The 12191-nt window shown below is 38.0% G+C and overlaps 1 protein-coding gene across 1 annotated transcript in view; it reads right to left on the reverse strand.

The window, feature by feature from the left end:
• SRRM4 (serine/arginine repetitive matrix 4) overlaps nt 1–12191 on the reverse strand; it is a 251361-nt gene that overhangs the window by 19914 nt on the left and 219256 nt on the right. The window contains exon 9 of the mRNA XM_078667089.1: nt 2604–2950. Within this exon, the coding sequence (XP_078523215.1) occupies nt 2604–2950 (347 nt within the window). The remainder of the gene's footprint in view (nt 1–2603; nt 2951–12191) is intronic.

Raw genomic sequence — 12191 nt, forward strand, 5'->3', positions numbered from 1 at the left:
TGCACTTTAACCTGGTTGGGACCAAGGGGTTACAGCTCCTGAGGTATGCCTTCTTTACACTGGGTGATCATACAATCTAAGATCACCTACAAAAACACTGTCTAACCAAGGCATAACAGCAATGCAATGTCCCCCAAATAACTTTGCAACAGGAGTCAACCAATGCATTCTACCTTCCTCAGTTATTCTCCTCTTAGAAACATTCCTAGATAATGCAGATTAGTTTTGTTCAGGACCCTAAACCCAGGGACTCTTTTACCATTATCATAAAGTTTCCCAACCCACTTTCTTTAGCTGTTCATACAGAGCATTTTTTTCCTAGCTGCTTGAACTAGATGGACCATCAACACAACCATATTAGTTAGATGTATGAGCTTGGTGTAAATAAATTACTGTTTATAGAAATCAATCTATATGTTCCAAACCCAATATTAATTCCTCCTAGAATGCTTTTTCACTTTGTTCATCATATTCCAGTTATTTGTGTACAATAGTCAGGAAAAAATACAGACTGTTCTTGAAGAAAATTACTTTATACATGAGTAACTTTCTGTGACCGCTAGGCTATCATGCGCAATCTAATAGGCAGCTAGAGAGATTTAATGATGGTGTGGACTAATTATTCGCTCACTGAAAACTGGTTAAACATATTACCACACTACTGAAATGCTCCTAACCTTTACCCAAGTTATGAAATGGAGTTTTCTATAAATGGCTTACGGTTTAGATACTGTTCCAATAAGTGTGAAATATATTTTGTGAAAACATGTTCAGTTTTCAAAATCATCGGGCATGTTCTGCGGCATATAAAAGTGCCTCTATTGGCAGAAATGAATATTTTTTTTTTCCATGGTTTTCTGATATTATGCTACTACGCCACTCTGTGCAGGTCAACAACTCCATTTAATTCAGTAATTCAGAGCACATCTCTTTTCCACAAGTCAATGTGATAGTTGGTATGGCTTTTAACAGTTAACACTTCTGACTATGGTAGATCTGGGAAGGTAAGCTTTAATTGTGTGCAAGATGTGAATACCGTAACATCTAAATTTCACCCTGCTGAATAAGCTATCATGTACAAGAGTGAAGAAAGATAGCAGCCAGAATAATTTTTATTGCACAAGGGGTGCTGCATATTAAGATGATCTTACGTCCTGTCCCTTTCTAAAAATGTCCATCTACATATAATGCATTTACATATAAGACAACATAGAAAAGGGCATTTTTGAGAGACAATTGCTGGAGAAATGAATGTAAGTATGCTATGAACAAAGAATGTATGATAGTTTTAAACCAGGACAGAAAGATGACCAAGGAGAACAAAACGTCCATATAACCATTGTATAGCAAAATCAGAGGAACACTACTGACCACTGATCATTCATCTTTAACTTTAGCCAAGCCTGTTAATGGTGATGAGACATCCTATGAACATGGGGGTCTTTTTTTCCAATCACACACAGCATGCATGCACACCAAAGAAATGCTCTGTGTGTAAAGAATGCTAAACCTTTACTATAAAATTGATTTAAATCAATAATCTGTCCTTAAGGAATATTAATTTACACACAAAGCACAAAGGAAAACATCTGCTACATTATTCGGCAATGCAGAGTGTGCTAGGGGGGGTAAACCTTGAAGTCTCTTGAAACCTTCAGTTATCTGTGATAAACTCCCAGTGGTCTAAAGGTTAAACATAATGAGGAATCAAGCAATTCAAACAATGTTCTACAAGTTTAAACTTTAATCAACTAAATTCTAAAAGCACTATTGTGAGGTGGTCAGTCTGACACATGCCTCCAAATGCTACCCTCCCAACACAAACCTATAGTGACAACTAACTGATTACCGTGTGTGCTAGATGTTACCATGTCCATGATTAACTGGTAAACCATCTCTAGAATATTAGGAGAAAATGCAACAATAGATAATCACAGTCTATATTTTTGCTGTAAAACATACTACAGTAAAGGTGTTTAAATGTATTAGATTGTACCAGAATACCTATAGGAGATCTAGTTGTTGTTGGCCTTGTAAAAATGAAAATTAGCGACATATTTAAGACTATAAAGCAATTCCTAGAAGGATCAATTACCATTTTTCATCACAGGTAAATTAATATTATAGTTATATGATTCCTTTATCTGTAACCTAGCACATGAATATGTTATAAAATGTTTCCAGTTATTATGTTTGGTTGCTCTAAATCCCTATCTTAGAAATGTGAGTCATGTCACTATGAATGTTTGGTCATGATGTTTCATTTTCTTGGCATATGAAACATACATTTCTAAACACACTAGCTATACTTTTGTCACACTATATTATGTAGTGGGTAATAGCCATTTGTTCTCAACGGAAAAGGCACATAATCATATAGTGGTTTTATGGATGTGCTACTTTCATTGCAATGCAACTCCTCACAGATTCCGATTGTAAGTCTAATATGTTTGAAAGAACTATTAGCCCGCAATTGAACTTTGAACAATAATTCTGGCATTTTACCCACATGAGCAACCAATATTCTAGAGGCCCTCATGGCTATCGAACATGCAAAGGATTGTTATTGAGAATATCTTCCCTGATGCTAGCCAGGAACTTACCTATCCTCTTGGTTCACAACCTTGGTACAAAGATTTTCCACAGGTGCCACTTTGGACTGAGAAAAGCAGCTGGCAGAGGAATTCCCTGAGTCAGAGATGCTGTCACTGTGGACTATTTTATCCTTCCCAGGTGAGAGTGTATGGTTAAAGTCTTCAGAGCCCGGACTCTCAGTTTCAGTATCCTTCGACATAGAGGCTCCCACCTGAATGGATTGTGGAGAGCATTCCTCATTTCCTGAGTCGTATTCCTTCGGTTGACCATTCGGTTGACCATTCTGAGTTTGCTGGAAACCCACTCCACTGCCTGCAACAGTTAAAGGTGCAATATCGGATCCAGGTGGTGAGATCTGAAAATGAGAGAAAGCCAGGAGGGAGAAGTTTGATGAAGGATTCCAGCTATTTCCATTAGTTGAGGTTACAGTTGCCAACAAGAACAGGTTCTAGTTAAAGATTTTTTTTCATATTCATCATTGTCATGATGCACTGTATACTGAAACAGAAAATAAGAAAGAAGGTAGCAGAAAGAAAATGCCAATGAAAGAAATATATATCTCTGATATTATGCCACAGAGTGAAGCGTCCCTTTCCCAGATATGATTTAATTGGAAAGGGGATAGGCATCGTGCGGTATCCCAGCATGCAAATCATGGGAAGACAGAAAACCATAAGAGGAGAAAATAAAAATGAAAAGATAAAGGAACAAAAGCAAATCTAAATTTGAAAATTATGGATCAAATAATAGATGAAAATGTTTCTTATGAAGTTAAATGATTTTCTTATTTTTTATGTCTGTTGTCTTCTAAGCATGACAGTGGAGACACTGGATCTATAGGTTGCATCAGTATGCATGCTTTAGTAGGTACAGGTCAGTTCTGGTTATTTTGACATGTAAAAAGACTACTTTAGCCCTCATTAAGAGTGACTTCTTAATTCCAGTGTGACTCGTAATGCCAGTTATAAGTCATATCACAATTCTAAGATCCACAGGAACACCACTAAACTCTAGGAGATATTGGCTCGTTGAAGTATGCATCAGGCAGCCTAATAAAAGTACCTTTTTAACAGCTTTGAACAAGTACTCAAAGCTGGATAATATTGAATCATCTGGATGAAGATCAGATCTAACGTGTGCACCTTGAGAATTTGTGGCACTTATGTTCTCAATTAGAATTACAAATTATATTAGTAGTAACATAAGGCGAAATAAATGATCTAGCATATTGCACATTAGGTTCAGCAGCTTCTTCTCTGCCTGTGGTTTCTCTCAATGATTGCTCTTAAGTGAATCACAAGTCTAGCACACCCAAAGACTATTTGTGACACAGGATTGAAAGCCACCTACATATCTCAACAGAGAAGGTTAAAAAAATGATATAACATTTAAACATTAGATTTTCCTATTGTATATTAATTGACATTTCCCCTAGAGAAAACTACTCTTTATCTGTAGGTAATTAGCTTTTAATAGATTTTGGTACACACCACAATCAATACTGAGTTTAAGATTGCCATGAGTAAGGCATGCCTTCATATTAGGAACAACATCCAAAACTAATCAATATGGTTTAATACTTGTACATTACAATATATTGAGATCATGAATATTCTGGGCTATCAGTAAAACAATACATCATTTTCTGATGCATTTCAAAGAAATTAAGCACCTGCATGTTTCTTCTAAGAATCGTCTGTCTTTTCATACCTACACATATGTTTATTTAGGGCTGATTGAAACCTCAAAGAAGAACCCTAATTTCTCTACAATTGTGGTTTAATGGTATTCTTTGTCCCTATTAGTCTCAACAGGCAGTGCAACATATTACACACATTAATCTAGTTACACTTTATTAATAATGGACAATTTACCTCATGGCTGTAAAGTAACAAATTGAGTAAACATCCTCTAATACAGATTAATAAATAGCAAGAAACTTAAAAATACTAACTTTCATATTTTAAGATTTGGTGTAGAGAAGACCTTGGCTAAGGAAATGTCTCTTTAATTGTAGCAAATGTTTTAAAGTTCTTCAGTAGAAATCCTATAATTTTAATTTTAAAAACCCAGGTTGTTGCCAAGACTTGTGCCACCCCACAAACAGCACCCTGGTTGTTTGGTCATACATGTGGTCATCAACTAAAGAACGAAACAAAAAACTAGAATCTAAAAATGTTGATGGTTCCTAAAGATCATACTCGACTATATGGTTTAATAATGCAAAAGATACACAAGGGAATTAGTTATTATCACTGTAATCTGTCCCCAATGCATGGTGAAACAGTGGGGAAGAATAGACTTAGGGTTTGTTCAGTCTGCCTTCCCTACAATGTCAAAACAGAGACAGAAGGGACTAGCTGAAATGATTAGGCACTCCCTATGTAGTATAAAAGAGAGAGGATACATCTCTGTTCAAGTAAACATACTGGCAACAACATGGTGTAAAATAGAAGTATCCAACACAGAGCCAGGACTGCCAAATCAATACCAGATTTCAGGATTCCCACATAAAATATTTTTTCATACATTGGCAATACATGGATCTGCTTTGTGACTGTAGTGATCATCCTGAAACGTTGGCAAGAATTCAAACTGCTTGGAGCTATGTTTGATCTCCTGGTATAACCCATGACGATAGACTTCCTGACCATTATGTTACAGAGTCAAAAAGGATTTCCCATTCATTGAATCTGTTTTTCAACCTCATAATGTTAAAAGGGCAAGATTAATGCATGGAGACTGAAGGGAGTCATGATCAATTATAATATTCCGTCACCAAATGGTCTAGCATGATTCAAGAAAGAAACGTGTGGTATGTTGAGAATCCTCATCAATGCATGGCAAGCCATAAAGACTCTAAGGTTTATTAGTACAATTAACCTGCAAATAAATTTAGGATGCAGCAAAAATATGGGAAGGAATCATGGCCCCCATATTCAGTCTATAACTAAATGGCAAAATGAGAAGACTAAAAGGATTGATGTTTGATTGAGGTTTTCTACAACAACCTGTTTAAAGAGAGATAGTGGAACTTAATGTCTATTGAACCTGCCCATTATTGTAAGGAATTTGGGTTTCTCAATCACCATATGCTGTAACCAATATTAGCCGAGACTCGTATGATTGATAGGAAAGTCATTATCTTTCAAACATTAACCAAATGGAATCCTAGTACCAGATTAACGTTAGAAGATCGTCTGACATACATATTGTGTCCTACATATCATCTGCAAAAAATCTCCCCTCTTGAGTTACCAATAGAAAGTGTACATCAAACAGGAAGATAGTTTTATAAATGTTATTTAGAACATGTATGTCAGATGATATTTCTGTACCTTCTGTATCCGCTATTCTGGCATACAACTAAAGGGAACAGGATAAATATAAAGATTCATGGCATGTTCAATAAGAGGCAGGATGGCCGCTGGCCTATGAAGTGTATGTATATGACCTAGAAATCCTGGAACAGACATTATTTTGATAAGACGTACAACCCAAAGGTCTTGTGTCTCCACTGTGGTTATCGGCAGCTCAAATATGTTTTTTTGTAACTCCCTTTATCTTACAGAAAAGAAGACATTACAAAAACAGTGTGAAGTTCAGAAAGAAAAGAAACAAGCCCAAAAGCTAAACGTTGTTTTGGAACTTGAAATCAAGGAAGAAGGTAAAGGATAGAATGGAAAAAAACAGAGCCTTCTGAGTCATAATGAAAACATAAAGAAACTAAAAGTATACAGAGATTCTGACTGTGCTTTTTTTTAAAAAGACTCGCCCCTACATATTTCTGTTCAGCTGTCTCTAACAAATACCCTGTCATCTTGTGGATAGCGTTCACTTACCAATCAAGCACTCCTCCTTTAGTAGGTAAGGTGTAAGAGAAAGGGAAGAGCGGGTAACATAAGTCCATCATCAGAGATCTCAGATTACAAGAAAAAAAAACACACACCCTCTCCTCAAATGCTCATAAGCACTTTGGATTTTTTTAGATATCATTTTCATTTAAAGTTGCAGTTTCATTTTTTTCCATTTCTTAGTGATTAAATACCGATGAAGGTCTGTGGGTAGGACAAGTGGGCCTGATTTTCGCTCGACCTCGTAGAGACACAGATTTGTCACAGGCATTGACTTTCTGCCAACTTGTTTGCTGTGAACTGCTCAGTAAAGTTGCAACCCTCATTGGCTGTCAATTTTCTGTTAAGCACAAAGCTCTAAAAGAGGATTCCAATGAACATGAGCATGTTGACAATGCTGCAATGATGTCCTTCTTGAGAACCTTCACCAGGCAACAACTGACATTCATCAATAGTAAAATCAGGAATGCTGGTCAAGCTATAGTCATGCCCCTGTTAGAAACTTTCTGCTGGTAGCAACAGGTATTCCCCAAAAACAGCACCATATTTACTCTCCCTCACAATACATACCCCACATCTTTTGCCATACATCCTAGCCCCGCACTCTCACTTCTGTTGCCCTGTTTTGACCACCTATTTTTGTTCACTTAGCCAATTACCACAAATTAAACAAAAAGGGAGCCATCCAGAGCAAAACTTACTTAAGGTCAAAGGTAAAATATATTGAGGATTACCTTATGATTTTTGTTAATTCCCTCCTCACCAACTTCCCCTTTACCACCTTCAGACACCTCTCATCTGCAAACCAACTAGGTAGTTCCATTCTCATTCTCTTCTAGCTTGGTCTCTGACCCTAGAAGGTACCGCTCTGCCACAATTGGAAAAACCTGTGCTTCACATGACGCTGGGCTAAAACAACAAATAATTATTTGTCCTTATGCGAACCCGCAACACATAATTCAAAGCTCTCTCACTAGCAACCAACAATCATTCAAAATCAGATATTCTGTAAAAGCCATATAATCTCTTTCAGACCATCCCCAAAACCTTCTGTGCCAAATGTGTCACCTCATGCATCTTCTCATTCCAAGAGTTCTCTGTAGACCTCTAAAATGTCTTCATTAACAATATCTAAGTAGATCCAAAATTATATGAAATTCACTATTGCCCCCTTTAGTTCACCCACACTACCGAGAAATTCATGTGCTTCTATGAAAAATACATCCAATTATAATTCTAAACATCAGTAATGAACGCTCTACTGAAAATAAAAATTCCTGGATTGTATGTATGTATGAGACAACATTATCACAACAGTAGATGAAAAAAGCCATCAGAAACTACAAACTACACTGGTTTCCTGCTTTCAGAATTGCATTCCACAACACCTTTCCTGTATTTGCAAGGTCTGATTTGAGCCTCCTGTATTCATTGTTCAGTGTCAGTGTCTCAAATTAGGGGACCTTGGTCCATGCTTGGTCACAATTTTCTGCTGCATCCCACACCGTTCTGGTCTTTCACATACACGTTTCAATCTATCAATGATTTCTTTAAATAACTTTCTCAAGATCATCAGTGTATCTTGTCATTAACATGGCAACCACATGCAATCCACCTAATTGTTTGGGGTGCCTAATGCCAGATGTTTCCAGATTCATAAATGCTGTGAAGTATTTGATCTGCAGCATTCGTTTCAAGATTAAGAACACCAAATCAGAAGTCATCATTAAACAATAATGCCCCTTTGTTCACCTCTACCATCCTTTTCAAATAATTTACTCCTTGCCCAGTCAGTGGAGAACCAGGCAGGGCTCCTCAAGTAAGTCATCAGCAAGCCATCGAAAAAGTACAGTGAATAACTGATACTTTTTCCACTGCAGACCACTCATGCACCCTTCTGTTCACTTCTCCTGAACTTCTCACTACGTGGTTGGCTCCATCAATACATGTTGATGACACCCCCCTCTATACCAGGGCCTATTGATTGAGTAGAAGCAAAGACATTCGAGCAGGAAAGGACAGTTCTTCTTTTTCTAAACACCTAGGGTATGGACCAGCATCTCCAGCAACACCAAACTGTTCACTCTCGTTTGCAATTCAGACAGAAATGCAAGACATAGCTCTTTTAAGAGCAATACCATCCTGTAAGACAGAACTGCTTTCTACCTACCTCAGTTTAAATGACTTAAGATTGTACCCCTTGTTTTTCCATCTTTCACTCTCTGACCAGATCTCAATTCTTCTGCAGCAGGATGTGTGAAAAATAAATATCTGAAGATACATACATACATATTTTGTGGTGTCCCAGAATATCAACAAGGCCACCTTCAAAGATGACAACGTGCCAGAAAGGCTATATGCTCACTTGATTAATACAGACTCAGTGACCATGAAAGGGAGAGAGCTGAAGTGTCTCTCTCTCTCATTCTAAGTACCAAAATCAAGATTACTCCTGTCTGCCTCCCATGTGCACCAAGATGAACTTCTACAGGAACACATTCTGCCTCTCTCTAAAGCATTGCTACAACCTACTACCAATAAATAGATATATCAGACATACCTTTGTCTGTACAAGGCTGCAGACTATGTTAAAAACCTTTGTCTTTTTGTTAAGTCTTGCCTGCCATTCAGCTTTTTCATCAAGTCATTTTAACCCGCTTCTTGAACTCTCCAGGCCTATAGCTCTACCCTCCTATAGATTGTGCACACCTGCAAGAACTGAATGGTGATTACTGAATGTTTATCATGCCAATTGTCAGACAGAGCCCATGATCAATTAGCATTCATAGTGGTACTCATTTTGCTGAAGAGTAAACACATGTTGACCACCTGATCTCTGTGAAATGGATCTAGTGATCCCAAAAAGCAGAATTTCCTCTCCACTAAATCAGCCCAAAATGTGCATCCTTGTGGACACTCTGACCATATGTTAAAGGATTCTAAATGCACTTTGATCAAAGGCCCTTCTTACCTCTTGCCTCGCCAGTAATGACTGTGAGGCACTTTGATCCGAGGGAGGGACCTACATTGGCAAATGTTGCAGTTCACCTGACCTAGGACCAGGCTTTAGTATCCAGTTGTGCTACACTGGTAAATGTATGTGTCATATAAGGTCAATATTTCAGGTGAAGATTTATATGTTTAATGTGCAAATTGATTAAGCAAGTGAAAGGATTTCTGAGATTTAGAAATATTAATACGACAATGTGTTACAGGTTTGCGCGCTCACAGTTTCTGGACCTAGAGCTACTCGTGAGTCTGCAAATCTTGGAAATGCATCAGGATTAGAATGGAATGATGTGATGTCTATTTATATCAAGCGTTTTTTTTCTGAAAGTTCATAGTCTCTGCTTGCACACTGCTGTTTATAAACACAATCATATTTGTAACTCCACCAGGGTGGGTGCACTTGCTGTGGCTGTTGCCTAGTCTGCATTCGAGTAGTGCCTGTTTGTATGCTTCTTATATCTAGATAGCAGAGGTTTGTAAGCAGATGATATTCTCGATGGAGAATATTTTAGTGTCTAATAGGCTACCTCTCCATAAATTAGTTGGACTATTTCTTTGTGGTTTTCACATCTCTGTATTATGAGGGAATGTGTGCATACCTGCCTACTTTTGTTGCGTGTTGAGGTCGCCTGTTGATGAATTTATACTCTTGCATTTATATTTGTACACTTTTAGTGCTGTGAGTGCCTTTACTTATGTATTAAGGATGTTTTACTAAGCCTGAGTGGGTAATATGCCTTTGGGCATGCGAACAATATTGGCATTTTTGTATGTAGTTAGATCTGCATTGAGTGTGAAGAGAATGATATAGATTCATTGTAGAGAACCCTGACGAGGTGGAAATTAATAGAGGTCAAAAGGCCAGAAGAGTCCAGATGATGTATCCTTCAAACAATGACTCCTTGGAGCTTTTTTTGCATTTTCCGAAACGTATTATTTCAGTTCTACTGTCATTCACCACCATTCACGCGTCTACAGTGGATAGAGCTAGTTCCTGCTTGTCAGCTAATAATCGGAACCCCCGCTTTTTATATACCGCTCCAACAGTGTCATCAAAATGATCTTCATAAATGTAGGTTATTTATTAAATGATGTCTACAATCAGGCCACACCTCCACAAATATATCAATAAATGGGGTGTGACTTGAATAAAGGGATAGTCTCTGGAATCTCAATGAAAACAAATTGTATAATGTGATGAGTTTTCAAAACAAGCAGTGCATTTTGGTTCCTGCCCATCAGGATTTTTTGAAGTTCTTTCCTAGAAATTTCTGACAAAAATGAGAGTTAAATGTTACATTTCCGACAGCGAGAACAGAATTTGTCCAGAAGTGCCATCTGCGGGCAAAACGTCTCCACAGAACCAGATGCTTAAAATCACAAGATCGACAGTTCCCTTGTACACCTAATTTTACTTAAAGTTTTTGGGGACGACTCTTAGAATTGCATTTTTGCCTGTTGCACAAAGCATAACATATTAAAATAAGAGTTTCCAAGGGCCGATATGTACTAGTATCATGCAAGGTAACCTTTTTCGGCTCAGGAGTTGCTGAAATGCAATGTACAGGTCCCTTACTGTGAAGCAAATGAGAAAGGTGAGGCAGAACCATTCAAGAGACAGGATTCAGGTCTGGTGTTCCAGTGGACTGATGCATCTACTGCAGGAAGCTGTAAATCTGCCCAGGATATGTAGATTTTGGCAGGAGCATGTGACAGTAATTCAAAAACCTGTTAAGTGTCTGGATTTCCATAGTGATAAAAAAGGCACATGGAAGGGAACATTAATGTCCCTTTTGGAATGTCATAGGAAGTGACATTATCAGTGCGGTGAACATCCACAAAGTCAGACTTTTGTATGTTTTAATAGACATTGGCCATTGTGAAGTTCATTCCACTACAGCGACTTCAATTAAGCATAGTCGAATAAATAAGTAACGGAAGTAGCAATACACCCCAATTTTGCTAGAGGGTATAGGGCAAGAGATTTCTTTATTTGGAAAATTTCAAGAATTAAGTGAAATGTGCGATTGCATATTTATGGTAGCGCTAAGACTCTAGATAGCCTGTGGTTGGATGACAGGTGTGCGTTATTTGAACTATGAAAAAGCAGCTTATCATGGTCCTCTTCACAAACTACAATTTATAGTACAGAGAGTAGTTGTTGGGACAGAAAGGTCCTCAGCATGGTAATGGACGTGTACCATGAGTGCCCAACTGAACTGTTGTCTAGCTCCATAATGCTGATTTTTGTGTCATAGATAAACACGAATGATGTGTGTGTGCCATGACATTGGCCTGTCTCACGAATTGCGGTCTTGATGGGGCCCTAGAGCTACCCTCATCATGGTGGAAGTTTACTGCCTTCACCAGTTGTTAAGCAGCATGATCGTGGTGGTGGTAGCATACTGTGTATTGATCAGTAGGAGTGATCAGGATCTTTTTTAACCAGTGTCACTGGAGTGAGTCCTTCCTGTCTCACTCACATTTTTAAGTTCAACTGCTGTGTCCTTAACTCGCCCTTAGGCCTATATCAGTTATATGTGAACTACTATGGATTCAGGGAAAAAAAGGGTACCATCGAACAGTGCATTAATTTACACCTGCTCATTTCCAAATACACTATAGCCAAGGAGGGGTCATTGTATCTTGCATTCATGGACCTCTCCTCGGCTTTTGACCTGGTCAATAGGACCAAGTTGTGGTCTATCTTGTTGGAGATCGGCATAGATGAAG

This window comes from Lissotriton helveticus, chromosome 11 (genome assembly GCF_964261635.1).
Source record: "Lissotriton helveticus chromosome 11, aLisHel1.1, whole genome shotgun sequence".
In the NCBI taxonomy this organism is placed as follows: domain Eukaryota; kingdom Metazoa; phylum Chordata; class Amphibia; order Caudata; family Salamandridae; genus Lissotriton; species Lissotriton helveticus.